The sequence below is a fragment of the Hyla sarda genome, chromosome 5, assembly GCF_029499605.1.
Source record: "Hyla sarda isolate aHylSar1 chromosome 5, aHylSar1.hap1, whole genome shotgun sequence".
NCBI classification, from domain to species: Eukaryota; Metazoa; Chordata; class Amphibia; order Anura; family Hylidae; genus Hyla; species Hyla sarda.
Window position 1 is genome coordinate 230,312,716 of NC_079193.1, and position 19,293 is coordinate 230,332,008.

The 19,293-nt window shown below is 41.4% G+C and overlaps 1 protein-coding gene across 1 annotated transcript in view; it reads left to right on the forward strand.

The window, feature by feature from the left end:
• Positions 1-19,293, forward strand: part of CDKAL1 (CDK5 regulatory subunit associated protein 1 like 1) — a 1,066,055-nt gene that overhangs the window by 194,170 nt on the left and 852,592 nt on the right. The window contains 1 exon segment of the mRNA XM_056521286.1: positions 4,901-4,997. Within this exon segment, the coding sequence (XP_056377261.1) occupies positions 4,901-4,997 (97 nt within the window).

A 19,293-nucleotide genomic window follows, 5' to 3' on the forward strand; every position in this document is an offset into this window, starting at 1 on the left:
AGAGAGATTGAAAGAGAGAGAGAGAGATTGAAAGAGAGAGAGAGAGAGAGAGATTGAAAGAGATTGAAACCTGTGCAGAGGTCCTGTTAAAAATGAAAGTGATCTGACTGGTTGCTCTGGGCAACTTTTCCTCTCCCCCAGGGAGATTTTAGCTTAAAAAAGACATGAGCCATTACACTTCTCTTTTGCCTAATTTGTATATTGCCTCCAAATTGGTGCATCTGCCCTGAAGTCAGGTGTCTGAGATAATGCCAAAAATTTTCATTATAGAACCAAAAATTGGTCCATAGACCTGTATCTGTCAGAATCCTAATATGTTAAATCTGCATGCCATTGGGGAATCATTAACGCTGTAAATCCTGTAATTAAATCAGCACATTAATTCACACAGCGGATGAAATGCGATTCCTCTCCCCATGTCCGGTTCAGATGCCAGATATCACCAATACAGGAAAGCCATGCCACAACTATGCTCCTGAAGCATGTCTGATATCTCTAGAATATGCTACATGAATTGTCACAAATGACTGCTTATTCAGTCTGATCACGGTGTAATTTATTTCTAACCTGATAAAATATTTGATGTGTTCTTTTTTTTTTTGTTTCTGTACCCTCTTTATTTCATAGCATTTCCATGTCTAACTTATGCTTATCTCTTATTGTCAGTGGCTGAGAATACTTTGTGTGATTCTCCAAAAGTTATTATCCCCACACACCCCTTCCAAGACTGTTATTAATAAAGTTTGGGGTGGAGGGGGTGGGGTTTGGTGAAGACTATTCTGCCTAATTGCATCTTTATTCAGATGCGAGTAATGTAAATGAATTTTAAATGGCAGTAAATTTCCACAAACTGAGTCCTGCTGCAATTAAAATGATAGTTCAAGGTAAAGTTCATTTAATTGAAGAATATGAAGGATGTGCAGGGAAATGTATTTATTCTTTCCACTTGCAGATTCCAGGAGGTATTCTCATTAGCATTCATGTTTTGAAGGATAAAAGCCTTTCTAATACCCATCCTCAGCTTCCTTGAATTTTTAAAGAACAAATTATTTTGCCAGCGTTTATTGTTTTGAAGAATACTCATTAAATAATACGAAGATGTTTTTTTTTCTACCAAAGCTCAGATTTTGCTTTTTATTCTTGCTTACAGTTATAGATGTTATTATTTTGTAGCTAGTCTTTGTTATGAAAGTGTGTAGTTGTCTGCCACGATCAGTCTGTTTATTCTGTTGGGATACTCTCCCCTCTTAAACCCCCACTCAAAAAAGAGAGAAAAAAATTCTCAGTTTAACCCCTTGAGGATGCAGGGATTTTTCGTTTCAGAGTAAATCATAGTGTGTTAGCATCCCACTGCCTGTATCTGATCCATGCTGTTCATGGTTTAGGCAGCATAGAACAGGTAACAGGTTCCTTGTTAAGGTTTTTTCCCAATACAGAATCTCCGCACAGAATTCCGATCAGGAATTCTGCTTGGAGATTCTGCTGCACTAACTAGCATTTGTCTGTAGGTCTTCCACTGACCATTTTACACTGCAGAATTTCAACAGCAGAAAAGTCTGTTGCTAAAATTCACAGGGAATTACACGTGGTCACTATTGCAATCAATGGTGAGGGCACAGGCCTACACGGTCCTAGGGCCAAAGATTTTCTTGGGCTGACGCTTAGACGGAATCTCCTACCGGGGATATATCCAGGGGAAGGTTCTGCAGTGAGACATACCCTTACAATGAGTGTAGTGGATATGTAGCCACACTTCAAAGTACATTTTGTCTTTTAAAATCTATGGAAGATGAATGGCAATCATTTTGTGTGTCTTTGTAGGGTTTTTAGGGGGGTCATCTCTAGAGGGTTAGGCTGTCGAGTTCTGCTAAAATAATACTGTCAGTGTATGATCAGCGCATGGCTTCTTAGTGCAAGGAAGGAGATGCTGCAAAAAGACAGTGACTGTAATGACCACCAGGAGTGGCTGGTTTACTAGATGGACATTCACATTTCTTGTCAAGTGGAGATAACATATGACCAGCTGCATGTTTTATTGTATTGTATGTTCTCCTAAACAAGGAAGTATGGTTTGAGGAAAAAGAAAATGAGAAATATGTTGATATGGAAGGATTATTCTGTAACTGCTTATATAGTTTGTTGTGAATCTGAATGTAGAAAGGTTGAGCATGGCTGGAGGAAAGAAATCCTTACAGGTCTCCTTATGTTGTTGTGTTTGTAGTAGAAACATGTGAGCGCAGCACTTCCTGGATTTTGCAATGTTTCTACTAAAGCTGCGTAAACCGGTTCTGGAGAATGTAAACACTGCTTCTGTAATTCTGCTCAGTTGTGTACAGTGTCCCAATGTCACAATACCACTATACATATGGCTCTCTGGGGAACAAAATAGTAAGGACGGGTTCTGATCCTGTACACTTAAGGGGTGTTTAAGCAGCCAGAATTTTGTTGTATTTTTATAACAGTGAGAAAGCATCTGCACAGACAACTACCTTCCAAATGTAGTTCTTTGTCCTTATCAGAGGGAATGATAGTGACGTATCACTATGATCTGCACCATCACATTCTATGGTGTGGAAAACCATGTTACAAGTTATGATAACTGAATAGCTTACATGTTCTACAAAAAAAATCACTATTAACTATGCCAGACTTCTGTATGAAATGTATTACAATTTGATATACAAGCTATACGCATTTTCTCCCTGTAAGATACCTCACACGTTCTGTTCCCACAGCAACTGAACAAAATGTAATCTATAAAAAATTATTGTAATTCTAAGCATCATAGTTCTGTACATCTTGTACTATTGCTAATGCTTAAGACAGAATTGACCAGTTGTTGAAGCAGATCCCATATATGAACTTTAATAATCTGAGTAGTGCTTCAGGTTCACTTAGTTCTGGCTACAGTCCATGTTTTTGTTTTGTTTCCTTTAATAACATTGGACATAATGGCTTATTTTACTCAGAACTTTAATGCATAATACATTTTCACAGTGGCCTAAAGTGAACCCAAGTCATAGGATTGAAGAGAAATGAACCTTTTGGCATTGTAAAATCATTCCCTGGGTGCCCACTAGGTGGAGAGGTTGTAACATTTCCTCATCTACATTGAGTCAGTTTTATACTAAAAAGCATGTTTTTCCTGCTGTAACAGGTCGAGACAAAAACGTGTATCCATAAAGCAGGGATATAGAAGTTGTGTTTATAGTAAATCATTAAATGCCTTGGTTTCTTTTCTGGTGCAATCCTTTCTAGCCACACAGTTCTTATAAGAACACTTAGTTTCATAGGTGCAACTACCTATATAGGCTCTATGCTGCCGACAGGTAACCTTTATGTACACTTACATAAGAATGTTCAGCACATAACAACACAAATTGCAGTGGTTCAGCTGCAGATGGTGAAGCTTGAAAATACACAAATGATACACAAACAATAAATATGGTTGTCAGGACATCTTATGTTTTACATTAGGGAGCCACGGCCAACCTAAAATCACGGTTTAGCCTTCGTTGACCTGATTGCAATGCACATTTTTATTTGTTGCTACATCCCAACCCAATATATAATTTAATTGCTGTAACGATGATGTAAACATAGCCTTAAACTTACAAACAAGCTCCTTCTACTAAGGCTATGTTCACACAGCAAAATTCAGCAGGAATATTTCTCTTGGAAATTCTGCTTCAGCAGAGTCCCAATAATTTCAATGGGATTCTGCTGCACTGTGCACACCGGGGAATTTCTGCAGAGGAAATCCCGATACCGGCATCCATTGAAAGACTAGACATGTCTATTCTTTCAGGAGATTCTGCTTGGAAATTAATTGACGTTTGAGATGTTTCCAAGCAGTCCTAGCAGAATCAAATGTGCAGAATGTTGGCCCGTGTTTTCCGGAAGGACTTTCCGGACATTTTGTCCCATGTGAACATAGCCTAACAGGGGGTTTCCAGAACTTTGATTGTTTTAGGCCCCAGTTATTCAATAGTGTGGGTAGGCCATCAGTCATAATGTCCCAGAAAACCCCTTTAAGTTTACAGCTGTTATAATTACACACACAAATTAATCACTATGTGATCTGATCATTGTCCTACTGTTGATTTCAGTGAGGGAAAAACTGCCACTTAGGGAAATTTTTGAGGCATAAAACTGAATGTTTTCGGTCTCAAAATGAGGTATAAAATACTGTGTGTGGATGTAAACTGATACTTACTCTGTAATGAGAACCTAGGTACATATGGACAGAATACAGAGCCATTTAACAAATCTGGGTAGGGCCTTAAGCTGGCCAAACACTTTAGATACCTGTCTGCCATTTATTTTGATTGCCACAAACACATGCACACTAAGTTTTGCTGAGCATGCATACGTTCTGTAAAGAAAGCGAGTGGGATAAGCCCCTACCAGACTCATGACTGCAACTTATCTCCCCAGGAACATAAGGATTGGGCATGTTGAAACCCAACATGCTCTGTCCTTTTCTTACCCAACATCTTCTGTCATGGGAGACTTTGAAGGCCCTTATAAGCATTAGGTGGTTGACCAATTCTGCTAACCTTTATTTAACATATATGGCCAGCTTTAATAATATAAAATATTATTGTAAGGCTGCATTCACACCACAGTTTTAAGTCCAGTCACAAAACCGGACACTGGGCAGAAATGAGCCGACTGGAGTCACTATTTGACTCTGGTCGGCTCATTAAAGTAAATGGATTTCAGCGCCAGTCAGGCTGGGGTACCGGAGCGCCTGGTTTTCCCCTCCCCAGTCGGATTCAGAAACAGTAGGCTGCAATCGTGGTGTGAATGTAGCCTTAACATTTTATTCCTAAGATGACTCTAAAAGTAGATCTGCAATATTATTTCACTTTCTCTAACTTGACTGTTTCTCTTACAGAAAAGCACAAGAGGAGAATAAAAAAGTTGTCCTGGCTGGATGTGTTCCTCAAGCTCAACCAAAACAAGACTACATGAAGGGCCTCAGTATAATAGGGGTAAGATAACTGAGTTGTTAAGTGTCCCCTGCAAGATATTGATAATTGACTTCTTAAAGGAAAACAGTCAGCCTGTTCACCTACACTAAACCTAATGCCCTGGGTTATTGTGTGGGTGAACAAGAGTCCGACAAGGGGTCACTTACTAAAATACGTTCCTTATCTCCGGAGATATGTCCCACTGAAGATCCACTGCTATATTCCATGAATTGTGTGCTGGCTCAATTTACATATTCATTGTTTGTGACTCAACATCCTAGAGACGTGGAGTTCCTGTTCACGTGAGCGCTGCAAAGAGCAGAGTGGACCTATGGAATGCATTTTGTAAGTGACCCCTTGTTGGACTCTTTTTCACCCACACTATAACACAGTGTATTGTGTTTAGTGTGGATCAACAGGCTGACCGTTTTCCTTTAATGGCTTTATAGTGCACACGGTCAATGAATATAATGGACTTTCTGATCCTAGAGTTTATAATTTACCTGAGGGCAGCAATAATTGATGTACTTTAATCAGGCAATATAATGTAGGAATCAAGAATGATGCTGCCGTTTACTCTAGTTTTGTGAAAAAGAAGTTCTAGGTTTACCATCTCTAAATGTTCAGTCATTTGTTAGGCTTTAAAGCATACCTGTCATAGTGCAAAAAAAGAAAAAAAAAAAGTGATATGTTAGGCTGGGTTCACACTACGTTTTTGCCATTCTGTTTTCAATCCGTTTTTCTAAAGAAAACCGTATGGCAAAAAAACGGATGGAACAGTATGGGAAAAAGTAAACCGTATGCGTTTTTAAACAGTATACTGTTTTTAAAAGTGCATACAGTTCCGTCAGTTTTTATAGGAAAAAAACCCCATACGTTTTAGAAAATTTTGTCCATTTTTAATGGAAGGGGTCTTGGGTGGGGACTTTAGGATTCAAATGCGCATGTGCAAAGTAAAAACGTATACATTTTTCCCGTATGGAACCGTATACATGTGCGTTTCCCATTGACGTCCATGTTAAAAAAAAAAAGCGTATGCGGTTGCAGTACGGTTTTTAAACCGGAGACAAAATCGTGGTCAACCACAGTTTTGACTCCGGTTTAAAAAAACTGTACTGCAACCGCATACATTTTTTTTTAACATGGACGTCAATGGGAAACGCACATGTATACGGTTCCATACGGGAAAAACGTATACATTTTTACTTTGCACATGCGCATTTGAATCCTAAAGTCCCCACCCAAGACTCCTCCCATTAAAAATGGACAAAATTTAAAAAAACGTATGGGTCTTTTTCTATAAAAACTGACGGAACTGTATGCACTTTTAAAAACAGTATACTGTTTAAAAACTCATACGGTTTACTTTTTTCCATACTGTTCCATCCATTTTTATGCCATACGGTTTTCTTTAGAAAAATGGATTGAAAACAGTATGGCAAAAATGTAGTGTGAACCCAGCACCCAATCCTGATCATGTGCATATAATTTATGTGTCTCGGACCTATATATCCAGTGATGTAAGCATTTATCTGCTCGTGAGTAACTTTTTCATTGTGCAGGCTGGAGGGGGAGTGTCTGTCTGTCTCCCTCACAGAGATCACTCATCTGCTCTGAGTCTCTGGAGCGAGCATGAGCTGTCAGACAACTCTACTCTGTAACCCTTTCCTCTCTGGTTTCATGCTGTGCATGTTACACAGAGGAAGATGCTTGTAGCTTGCCTGCAATATTCCCAGGGCCGGTTTTAGGCTTAGCGTGGCCCTAAGCAAAATCAAAAGTGGGGCCACAAAAGTTGTAGTAAAAAAAAGTTGCACTAACCAGATTTGCAAATTTTTGGTCACTTCAAATAGCATAAAAAATATCTAAAAAGCTATTGAAAAGTCCCATCAATACAAAAATAGTACTGATAAAAACTACAAATCAAAGCGCAAAAAATTACCCTCATACATCCCCATATGCAGAAAAATAAGAGGTATAGGGATCAGAATAGTGCAATTTTATATTGTTGTATAGTTCCCCCCACATTAGGTTGGCAGTATAGTTCCCCCCACATTAGGTTGGCAGTATAGTTCCCCCCACATTAGGTTGGCAGTATAGTTCCCCCCACATTAGGTTGGCAGTATAGTTCCCCCCACATTAGGTTGGCAGTATAGTTCCCCCCACATTAGGTTGGAAGTATAGTTCCCCCCACATTAGGTTGGCAGTATAGTTCCCCCCACATTAGGTTGGCAGTATAGTTCCCCCCACATTAGGTTGGCAGTATAGTTCCCCCCACATTAGGTTGGCAGTATAGTTCCCCCACATTAGGTTGGCTGTATAGTCCCCCCACATTAGGTTGGCTGTATAGTCCCCCCACATTAGGTTGGCTGTATAGTCCTCCCACATTAGGTTGGCTGTATAGTCCCCCCACATTAGGTTGGCTGTATAGTTCCCCCACATTAGGTTGGCTGTATAGTTCCCCCACATTAGGTTGGCTGTATAGTTCCCCCACATTAGGTTGGCTGTATAGTTCCCCCACATTAGGTTGGCTGTATAGTTCCCCCACTTTAGGTGTGCAGTATAGTTCCCCCACATTAGGTGTGCAGTATAGTTCCCCTACATTAGGTTGGCTGTATAGTTCCCCCACTTTAGGTGCTGTATAGTTCCCCCACATTAGGTTGGCAGTATAGTTCCCCCACATTAGGTTGGCAGTATAGTTCCCCCACATTAGGTTGGCTGTATAGTTCCCCCACATTAGGTTGGCTGTATAGTTCCCCCACTTTAGGTGCAGTATAGTTCCCCCACTTTAGGTGCAGTATAGTTTCCCCCCCACATTAGGTTGACAGTATAGTTCCCCCACATTAGGTGCAGAACACATTCAGTCCCTGCTGGATCTGGATATATTTTGTGCTGTGTATTTTTCGTTTTGCATGGTTATTCCCTTTTGGCATAAGAACCATTTTTCACTTTAAATGCTGTGTCTATGAAATTTATCTTTGAAGGAGCATTGTAAATCTGTAACCAAGGTCAGTTGGGGAAGTGTGGTTGACATGGGTAGGATAAGAAACAAAATTGGATTTCTGAACGCTGGTTTTGTGCATCAGAAGTAATGACCTGAATTAAGTTTGGCAAACATATTTAAACTTTAATCTTTCACACAGTCTCGCCTGTGCACGATTTTGTCTTGTCCAAGGCATAAATATATGCTTACCTAATAGATCAGGCAAAATGAATCTGCGCCTGCCTAGAAACACTAGCATTGACTTTTATTTTGGTTGAATCGGTCTGTGTTCTTATTCTCACTTTGACAGACAAAGGCATTTGGGGAAATATGGGTACCCATTATAGTGTTCTTATTCTGGAATCTATTAAATTTGCATTCAGTTTGCTAGAATGGTATTACAAATCTACAATAACCTATAATAACTTCAGGTATAAGTCCACACAAAACTAGGATTTTTCACAGCTGATTTGCACTTTCACTGGAAAATCTGTGCCAAATCGTGCAGTTTTTTTGTGTGGAATTAGGGATGGAAAGTAAAAATAGAAATAACATACTTAAAATCTTCAGTAGGGGATTTTGCTGCAAATGTATAGGCAAATTGCACAAAATCCTATAACAGTTAATTTCATTGACTTTAATTAGCATTTTGACTTTCCTATTGGACTCAGTGGGAAAACCTGCAATGTAAATTAAAATCCGCCCATGTGTAATTTTCTGCACAAATACCATGTGCATGTGTATACTAGATTTTGTGTGCACAAACCCACTGCCATGTGTGAACATACTTCAACAGTGCACCTCCGACTCAAAATACCACTTGGTTTAAAGGGGTTATCTGCCCCTAGACATCTTATCCTCTATCTAAAGGATATGGGATAAGATGTCTGATCGCGGGGGGTCCTGCCGCTGTCTCTCCGCAATCTCTCCTGCAGCACCCACTTGTCATAAGGTGCATGGAGTTAAGATCGCTCTGTGCTGATGACTCACAATACAGGGGCCGGAGTATCCTGACATCACCCCCCCCCTCCCCCCCCCCCCCCCCCCGCATGACGTCATGCCCCGCTGCTCTTCGCTCTGTGTAGTGGATAACAAGCGGGTGCTGCAAGAGAGATTGTGGGGGTCCCCAGCAGCGGGACCCCCGCGATCAGACATCTTATTCCCTATCCAGACATCATATTCCCTATCCAGACATCTTATTCCCTATCCAGACATCTTATTCCCTATCCTTTGAATATGGAATATTATGTCTAGGGGCAGAGTACCCCTTTAAGGTTCAGAACTTTTTATTTATTTTTGGCTTAGTACGAGTACTCCACTCATGGAATTTTGACACACATCCACTGCACAAAATCTTCACTGTACCTATCCTAAGTTAGTGTACCTTTAAAGAGATCAGAATCCATTGATCAGGTTGCTTTCAGAACCTTTACTAGTATGAATGAAGAACAATAAACCTTTGCAGTCATTTATTGCCTGTAACTTAAAATCAAACAAGAAAAAAAGAGTGGTAGAGAGGCTCCTATTGACCTGGCAACCTGAGACTCGAGCTGTCCAAATAACCTTTACCCACGGTGCCAAAAAATGTGAAATAGAATACATAAATTGGGGCTCAGAATCATGAATATTAGGATAACATATGTTTATTTCAGTATATAATGTATAAAGTTAGTATACTTGTGAACTGTGAATCACAGGGCCCTTGTGAATCAACAGAAACACAAAATGGTTGTTCAATGGTTAATACAATAAAATTTAAATCATGGCAAATAAAAAGGGTTATTACAATAAAATATGGCTTTCAAAACACATAAAATAATCATTTAAGTGTCCACACATCTATAGGAATGAAAGCAATGGTTTAGCGATTTGTAAAAATGCAGTGATTTCTCTGATAGTCTTGGTTCACTATTTCCACAATTATTTTGTATCCAGTTAGAATAAATAGTAAATGTCTTGAATAAAGAATGCAGCGATTTGTGCAAAGTTAGTTAGTGGCAATTGTATCAGTTGACTTTAGAATGTAACAAATCTGGATCCTCTATGCAGAAGGCTCGCTGTCGGAGACACAGCCGTCTCCCAATTGTGCAGCGGCAGTGTTAAGTTCAATAAGAACAGCACTTTAAAAGTGTAGTCAGAATGGGTACCTTCTGTAGATTGCGCTGATCGCCGGACAAGTCCCAGTCCCTGAGCAGAGGGTGTGCTGCTACAGACTCTGCCGTCTCAGATGTGCAGCGGCAGCAGTGGGATCAGTCTGTGGATACTGCAGCAGTTCTTCACTGTATTCTTGTTGAAAAGGTTGATGTGGCACTTGGATTGTTTGTGGTTGAAGCTGGACGCGTTTCAGGTCCTCCTTAGGACCTTTCTTCAGCAGCTAAACATATGTAACTAAAAATCATTCTATTTGGCAATGATAATGGTAAATGCAAATATGACTCAGTTTATGGCACTGAAGACCCTTGCTAATAATTGTTATGGAAATGACCATCTGATCATAAACGTGTGTGGGAAATGTAGACAAGACTGACTTTAGGTTTAATGTCCTTTTTAAGTCCTTCTCTATTTTCCTTACTGTTTTTACTCATTTTTAGCTATTTTATTTTTAATTTTAGAGTTTTATTAAGGTTTTTCAATACAATCACAAATAACCATGAGACTTGTTTAACAATAATAAATTGCCAGGATGTTCAGGTAGAAAGTTTCCGCTCAGACTTGTTTATTTAATCTCTGTTAAAAAATATAAAATACATTCTGATAGGTTATGCCAGTCAGAATATTGTGGTTTATCAATCATTTCCCTGTATCATCACCTGTCCTGTGGCTACAAGATACATTTTAAAGGGTACCTCTCATCAAAAAAAAAAAACTTTTGATATATTATAGATTAATGTATGCAGAATAACTTCACAATTGCATGTTATTAAAAAAAATATGCTTCTTTCCATTTAATTTTCCCTACCAGTCCTGGCAGCAAGCATTTCAGACTCATGCTGGAGTCCTAAACACTACGAGCTGCCAGTCTGCTTTGTTCACAAAGGAGAACACTCAGAGCTGCCAGCCTGCTTTGTTCACAGCCTGTTTGGCTGTGAACAAAGCAGGCTGGCAGCTCTGAGTGTTTAGGACTCCAGCATGAGTCAGAAATGCTTGCTGACAGGACTGATCGGGAAAAATACAATAGAAAGAAGCATATTTTTCATTAACATGCTATTGGAAAGTTATTCAACATTCATTAATCTAAAATATATCAAAAGTTTATTTGATGAGAGGTACCCTTTAAGTGTCCCAGCAGCCTGGTCCCTGTTGATCAGAAAACCAGTCTTTGTGTTGAACTAGATCAGCAGTCAAGCATTCACACTTTACAGGCCTACCTGGGATAGCCGCACCAATAACGGAACTGTATTTTTGACAGCATTCATAGCCTGGATACTTGTGACCTGTGAGCAGGTGGGATCTCAGTGATTGGAACCCACTATTTAGCCACTTATCATCTATTGTGTTAATAATAGTAAAAACCCTTTAAAGGGTTACTCCAGCGAAAAAAATCTTATCCCCTATCCAAAGGATAGGGGATAAGATTTCTGATCGCAGGGATCCCGCTGGGGACTCCTGCGATCTCCAGGCCGGCCGCGGCGGCATCCGGAACACAAAAGCCTGTAGCTTCCGCATTCGGGATGTCACTACGCCTCCTCCATTCAGGTCTATACGTAGCCATCATACTTCTATACGTAGCCATCATACTTAGCCTCCCATAGACATGAATGAATGGAGGGAGCGTGGTGGCTGTTGTCGCCAGTCAATTGAAACGGAGTGGCGTTCACTCCATGCACGGATGACTGGGGTGCCACGCCGGAGATCCCCATCGGTGGAACCCCCATGATCAGACATCATATATCCTATCCTTTGGATAGGGGATAAGATGTTTTTCGGCAGAGTATCCCTTTTATTGCAAGTTATCACCTACCCGCAAGATAGAAACTGCCTGACCATTGGCATTCTCTGCCTTTGCTCCATTCACTCTCTGTGGGACCTTCTAAAGGTTGCTTTACACCTTCAATAGCTATCTGCCTAACGTTGTGTTCATTTCATAGACATCTGTTGGTGGAGAGTAGAGCATTCCCCATACACTTCAGTCAGCTGGTTTATTCAACGAAAAGCAAGGGTCTACAAGTTATTGGGGGGTCCCAACAATCAGATGCCAACTGATCCTTTAAAAAAATACCTAGCCCGTGGATTGGCGATAACATTACAATGATTAAAATTAAAAGTTAAGTGTTTTTTATTTTTTTTATTTGTCCCAGATGATGTTCACCTCCTTGACTTTTAGGTGTTTTCTGAATTAGCAATGGTCTGTTGTTACTTTGCTAGTGATCTGTTGCTTTTTGAGTAATTGTTTCTTTAACCCCTTAAGGACGTAGCCTTTTGACCTTAACCCCTTAAGGACGCAGTCCATTTGGGCCTTAAGGACGCAGACAATTTTATTTTTACGTTTTCGTTTTTTCCTCCTTGCCTTCAAAAAATCATAACTTTTATATTTTCATCCACAGACTAGTATGAGGGCTTGTTTTTTGCGCGACCAGTTGTCTGTTGTAATGCCATATGTATTAAATGTAATACTTTACCATAAAATGTATGGCGCAACCAAAAAAATACTATTTGTGTGGGGAAATTAAAAAAGAAAACCGCAATTTTGCTAATTTTAGAAGGTTTCATTTTCACGCCGTACAATTTACGGTAAAAATGACGTGTTATTTATTCTTAGAGTCAATACGATTAAAATGATACCCATGATAACATACTTTTCTATTACTGTTACCGCTTAAAAAAAAATTACAAACTGTTTAACCAAATTAGTACGTTTAAGATCCCCCTATTTTGAAGACCTATAACTTTTTCATTTTTCCGTATAAGCGGCGGTATGAGGGCTAATTTTTTGTGCCGTGATCTGTACTTTTTATTGATACCATATTTGCTTATATAAAACTTTTAATATATATTTAATTTTTTTTGGAATAAAATGTTATAAAAAAGCTGCTATTTTGGACTTTTTTTTTCTTTTTACGTTCACGCTGTTCACCGTACGGTATCATTAACATTTTATTTTAATAGTTCAGATATTTACACACGCGGCGATACAAAATATGTATATAAAATATTTTAACACTTTTTGGGGGGGGGGATAGGGAAAATGGGACAATTTACATTTTTATTGGGGGAGGGGGTTTTTCAATATTTTTTTTAACTTTATCAGGGGTGTGGAAATTAAAAAAAAAAAAACTACTTGTCCAAGGGACTAAAGCGGAACACAATCTACTTGTCCCTCAAGAAAATCCACTTGTCCTGGTAGATTAAATAATTTCAACCAAAATAGTCTGATCCCCCCCCCCCCCCCCCCACTAGACCACCAGGGATGGATATAAGATTCCTTTAGACACTGCTGTCAACTTAGACAGCGCTGATCTAATGGTTTAAAATATTTTAATCACTATTTTTCAGTCTCAATAGGGACTTATGTGTTACTGGGGGGTGTTCTGCTTCTCCAGTTTATGAGGTGCATTTTTTGTCAGAAAATGCTGGAAGTTGCATTTAGTTACTAGATAACTACAACTCCCAGCATGCCATGATACAGTCTATGGTTCTGTGGGTGTTGCAGCATGTTGCACTGTATAGTAGGACAGGTAAGGTTATTGTGTAACATGCTGGGAGTTGTAGTTTTGGTTTGTGTCAGCTGCAGAGCCATAGGATGTCTTAAGGAATACTGGGAATTGCAGTTAGTAACTACAACACCCAGCATGCCCTGATGCAGCCTATGGCTCTGCAGCTGACCCGAACCAAAACTACAACTCCCAGCATGTTACACTTTATAGTTCTACAGTTTAGGTTATGGTGTAACATGCTGGGAGTTGTAGTTTTGGTTCTGGCGTGTTTGTCTGCATCCGTGGGGCTCTTGGTTGGCGGGTGAGTTTGAAGGGTGGGATTCTGGGGGTGCAATTTAGTGCGGGTGCCACTAAAAATAAATAAAATTAGATGGCACAACTGCCCTAATGCCTGACGTGACAGTCCGCTCCTATACAAAACAAACATTCATGCATAAACATATCATACATACACCAGTCACTGCCCCCCCCCCCCACATCATACATTACATACACTCACAGGATACATATACACGATACATATGCACACATCATACATACATACATACACCCGCCGCTGCCCCCCACACATCATACATTACATACATACACACATTATACGTTACATACACATCACACACAGACAGACATCATACACACATCATACATTATATACACATCACACTTAGACATCATACACACATTATGCATTGCATACACATCACACACACACAAACAGACATCATACACACATCACACATTACATACACATCACACATAGACAGACATCATACACACATCACACATACACTCACACCATACATATACACCATACATATGCACACATCATACATACACCCGCCGCTGCCCACCCCACATCATACATCACATACATACACATCACACTTAGACATCATACACACATCATACATCACATACACATCACACACAGAGAGACATGATACACACATCATACATTATATACACATCACACACAGAGAGACATCATACACACATCACACATAGACATCATGAACACATCACACATACACTCACACCATACATATACACCAGTGTTTCCCAACCAGGGTGCCTCCAGCTGTTGCAAAACTACAACTCCCAGCATGCCCAGGGCATGCTGGGAGTTGTAGTTTTGCAACAGCTAGAGGCACCCTGGTTGGGAAACACTGATATACACCATACATATGCACACATCATACATACACCTGCCGCTGCCACCCCATCATACATTACATACACACATCACACATACACACACACCATACATATACAACCACCCTTCCTGCCGCAGCCTGCATTCTCTGCCTCCTCACCTGAGCCGCCCATGAGTGGACATCAGAGCTGTAGTCCTGGCCGGTGTGAGGTGAGATTTCCGTCCTCCCCCTCACCCCCCCCGCTCAGTGTTTTCCCCGTGCAAACTAGCAACCGCCCCGTGGTGGATTAGGTCCGGGGGAGACAGAGCAGGGGGAGGGATAGAGCTGTGCGCGGGGAATGGAGTTGTGCACGGATTTCTCTCACCCTGCTGTGTCTTCTGAGCTCCGGCCATCCTCCGGGAGGGGAGATAAGGGGACTCTGCAGTCAGCTGGAGGCCGCCGCCCCCTCCATACACTCTGAGCGCTGGTGTGAGGTGTAGACTTCCATCGGCTCCTGCACCTCACACCGACATTAAAGAAAAATAAGGGGGAAGTCGGTCTGTCCCTGCTAGCCCGATACAGGGTTAAATCTATAAACCATTCACCTGCCCGGCGCCCAAAACTACTTGTCCCGGGCGTCGGGCGATAGGATTTCCACATCCCTGCTTTATTATTTATTTTTTTACTTTTTGTAACTTTTATTTTTACACTTTAATAGTCCCCATAGGGGACTGTTTATAGCAATCACTCGATTGCTAATACTGTTCAGCGCTATGTATAGGACATAGCACTGATCAGCATTATCGGTCATCTTCTGCTCTGGTCTGCGGGAAGGCAGATCAGAGCAGAAGACTCCCGGAAGGCAGCGGAGCCAGGTGAGGGGACCTCCGTCTTCCGTTCTGGATGATCAGATCGCCGCGGCAGCGATGCGGGCTATCCGATCATCCATTTAAGTGACCGCGATGCTGTAGATGCCGTGATCTGTATTGATCACGGCATCTGAGGGGTTAATGGCGGACATCCGCGGGATCGCGGGTGTCCGCCATTACCGGTGGGTCTCTGGCTTTGATCAACAGCCGGGACCTGCCGCGCATGATCCGGGCATCGCTCCGATGCCCGCGGTCATTCTTAGGACGTAAATGTACGTCCTGGTGCGTTAAGTACCACCTCACCAGGACGTAAGGGGTTAAGGACGCAGTCGTTTTTTTTGCAAATCTGACCACTGTCACTTTACACTTTAAGCATTAATAACTCTGCGATGCTTTAACTTATGAATCTGATTCCGAGAGTGTCTTATATGACATATTCTACTTTGTTAGTGGTCCATTTTTGTCGATACTTGCATAATTTCTTGGTTAAAATTTCCCAAATTTCATAAAAATTTTGAAAATTTAGCATTTTTCGAACTTTGAAACTCTCTGCTTGTAAGGTAAATAGACATCACAAATAAATGATATATTGATATACATATACAATATTTCTACTTTATTTGCATCATAAAGTTGACGAGTTTTTACTTTTTGAACTCATTAGAGGACTTCAAAGTGTAGCAGCGATTTTCCAAATTTTCACAAAAAATGTAAAATACAAATTTTTCAGGGACCATTTAAGGACAACTGCAGCGGCATTAACTTATCCCCTATCCACAGGGGGGGGATAAGTGTTTGATCTGGGGGGGTCCGACCGCTGGGACCCCGCCCCCGATCTCCCTAATGGGGCGCCGCCATAAGCGCTCATGGTGAGCGCTAAGGCGCGTAGCGTCGACCTAGAGGTCGACGGTGACACACCGTCTCCTCCCTGTCCCCATACAGTTCTATGGGGGATGCGGGGAGGCACGAATGCTGCCTCCCCGCCTCTCCCATAGAGATGTATGGAGTAGGTGTGCCGGCCGCAACGTCGTGCTGCGGCTGGCACGCCCCCTGCACGGGAGAGCCGTGGCCCCGTACAGGAGATCGCCGGGGGCCCCAGCGTTCGGACCCCCCGCGATCAAACACTTATCCCTTATCTTGAGGATAGGGGATAAGTGTTTGTAACGCTGCAGATGTCCTTTAAGTTTGAAGTGGATTTGAGGGGCTTTCTGTAAGAAATCCCCCATAAATTACCCAATTATAGTAACTGCACCCCTCAAAGTATTCAAAATGACATTCAGAAAGTTTCTTAACCCTTTAAGTGTTTGACAGTAATAGCAGCAAAATGGAGGCGAAAATTCAAAATCTTAATTTTTTTACACTAACGTTCTTATAGACCCATATTTTGTATTTTTACAAGGGGTAAAAGGAGAAATAGCCCACCAAAATATGTAACCTAATTTCTCTCAAGGAAGTTCCTCATGTGGATGTAAAGTGCTCTGTGGGTGCACTAGAGGGCTCAGAAGGGAAGGAGCGACATAAGATTTTGGAGAGCAAATTTTGCTGAAACGGTTTTTGGGGGACATATTGCGTTTAGGAAGCTCCCATGGTGTCAGAACAGAAAAAAGCACCCACATGGCATACTATTTGGCAAACTACATCCCTCAAGGAACGTGACAAGGGGTACAGTAAGCCTTGACCCTACAGGTGATTGACAAATTTTTGTTAAAGTGGGACGTGAAAATTTAAAATGTTGTTTTTTTTATTTATTTTTTTATTTTTTATTTTTTCACAATTTTTTTTTTTTTTTTACAAAGGTTAATAGAAGAAACAGTGTTACAAGTTTTGGGGGGATTTTTCTCTTGAGTATGGAAATATCCCATATGTGGATGTAAAGTTCTCTAAGGGCACACTACAATGCTCAGAAGAGAAGGAGGGCCATTGGGCTTTTGAAGAGAGAATTTGGTTGGAATGGAAGTTGGAGGCCATGTGCGTTCACAAATCCCCCGTGCTACCAGAACAGTGAACCCCCCCTACACACACACACGTGACCCCATTTTGGAAACTACAGCCCTCAGGGAATCTAACAAGGGGTGCAATGAGCATTTACACCCCACTGGAGCTTCACAGATCTTTGCCTGTGCAGATTAAAAATTAAATTTTTAATTTTCACGGACCACTGTTCCAAAAATCTGTCAAACCTCTGTGGGGTATAAATTCTCACTTCACCCCTTGTTACATTCCTTAAGGGGTGTAGTTTCCAAAATGGGGTCACATGTGGGGGATCTCCACTGTTCTGGCACCATGGGGGTTTTGTAAACGCACATGGCCTTCAATTCCAGAAAAATTCTCTCTCCTAAAGGCCAATGGCGCTCATTCTCTTCTGAGCATTGTAGTTCGCCCGCAGAGCACTTTACATCCACATATGGGGGTATCTCCATAGTCAGAAGGAATGGGGTTACAAATTTTGGGGGGCTTTTTTTTTTTTTTTCCTATTACCCCTTGTGAAAACTTTGGGGTAACACCAGCATTTTAGTGGGGAAATTTTTTTTTTTTTCATTTTCATGTCCAACTTTAATGAAAATTTGTCAGACACTTGTGGGATGTTAAGGCTCACTATACCCCTTGTTTTGTTCCGTGAGGGGTATAGTTTCCAAAATGGGGTCACATGTGGGTGTTTTTTTTATTTTTGCATTTATGTCAGAACCGCTGTAACCAGCAGCCACCTCATATGCACATTACCAGTTTAGGCCTCAAATGTACATAGTGCACTCTCACTCCTGAGCCACTCAGAGCATTTTATATCCACATATGGGGTATTTCCGTACTCTGGAGAAATTGCGTTTCAAACTTTGGGGGTCTTTTTTTCCTTTTACCTCTTTATAAAAACGAAAAGTATGGGGCAACACCAGCATGTTATGTAAATTTTTTTTTACACTAATATGCTGGTGTACACCTCAACTTTACCTTTTCATAAGGGGTAAAATTAGAAGTTTTACCCTTTTATTTTGTGTAGTGTTTTTTGGGTACATTCACACGGGCGGTTTCCCGCTGGGAGTTTGAGCTGTGGTGGAAAATTTTCAGCAGCTCAAACTTAAAGCGGGACATTCGCTGTAAACCCCCGCCTGTGTGATTGTACCCTGTACGTTCACATGGGGGAGGGGGGGTGTGTGCGCTAACCTTTTAACTGTTGCAAAACTACATTTCCCAGCATGCACTGACAGACCGTGCATGCTGGGAGTTGTAGTTATGCAACAGCTGGAGGCACACTGGTTGGGAAACACTGTTAGTTAACAGACTACCGCAGAGTTTTTTTTCGCACCGGTGGACCTCCAGCAAAAGCTGTTGTAGTTGTGAAACTACAAGGCAGCAGTTAAGATCATTTACCAGATCGTCACTGTTGCCTCTTCCCGCCGCCGGTCCTCCCTGCCGCCTGCTGCCGATCCCCCTTCTTCAACGGCCCACAGCCGTCACCGCCATTTCCCCCCGCTCTGCCCGGACTTCCAGGGGTGGGCAGCGAAGGGGGATTTCACCTTTAACCCCGTGCCCTGCGATTGGCTGGTCAGTCCTGACCGGCAAATCGCAGGGGATAGGAGGAGGTTGCACACCTGCCACCTAACTCCTATCCTTCAGGGTGATCATTGTGGTCTCTTACCCCACCAATCACCCTTATTTTCCGCCAATTTAGTCACTAGAGACCCG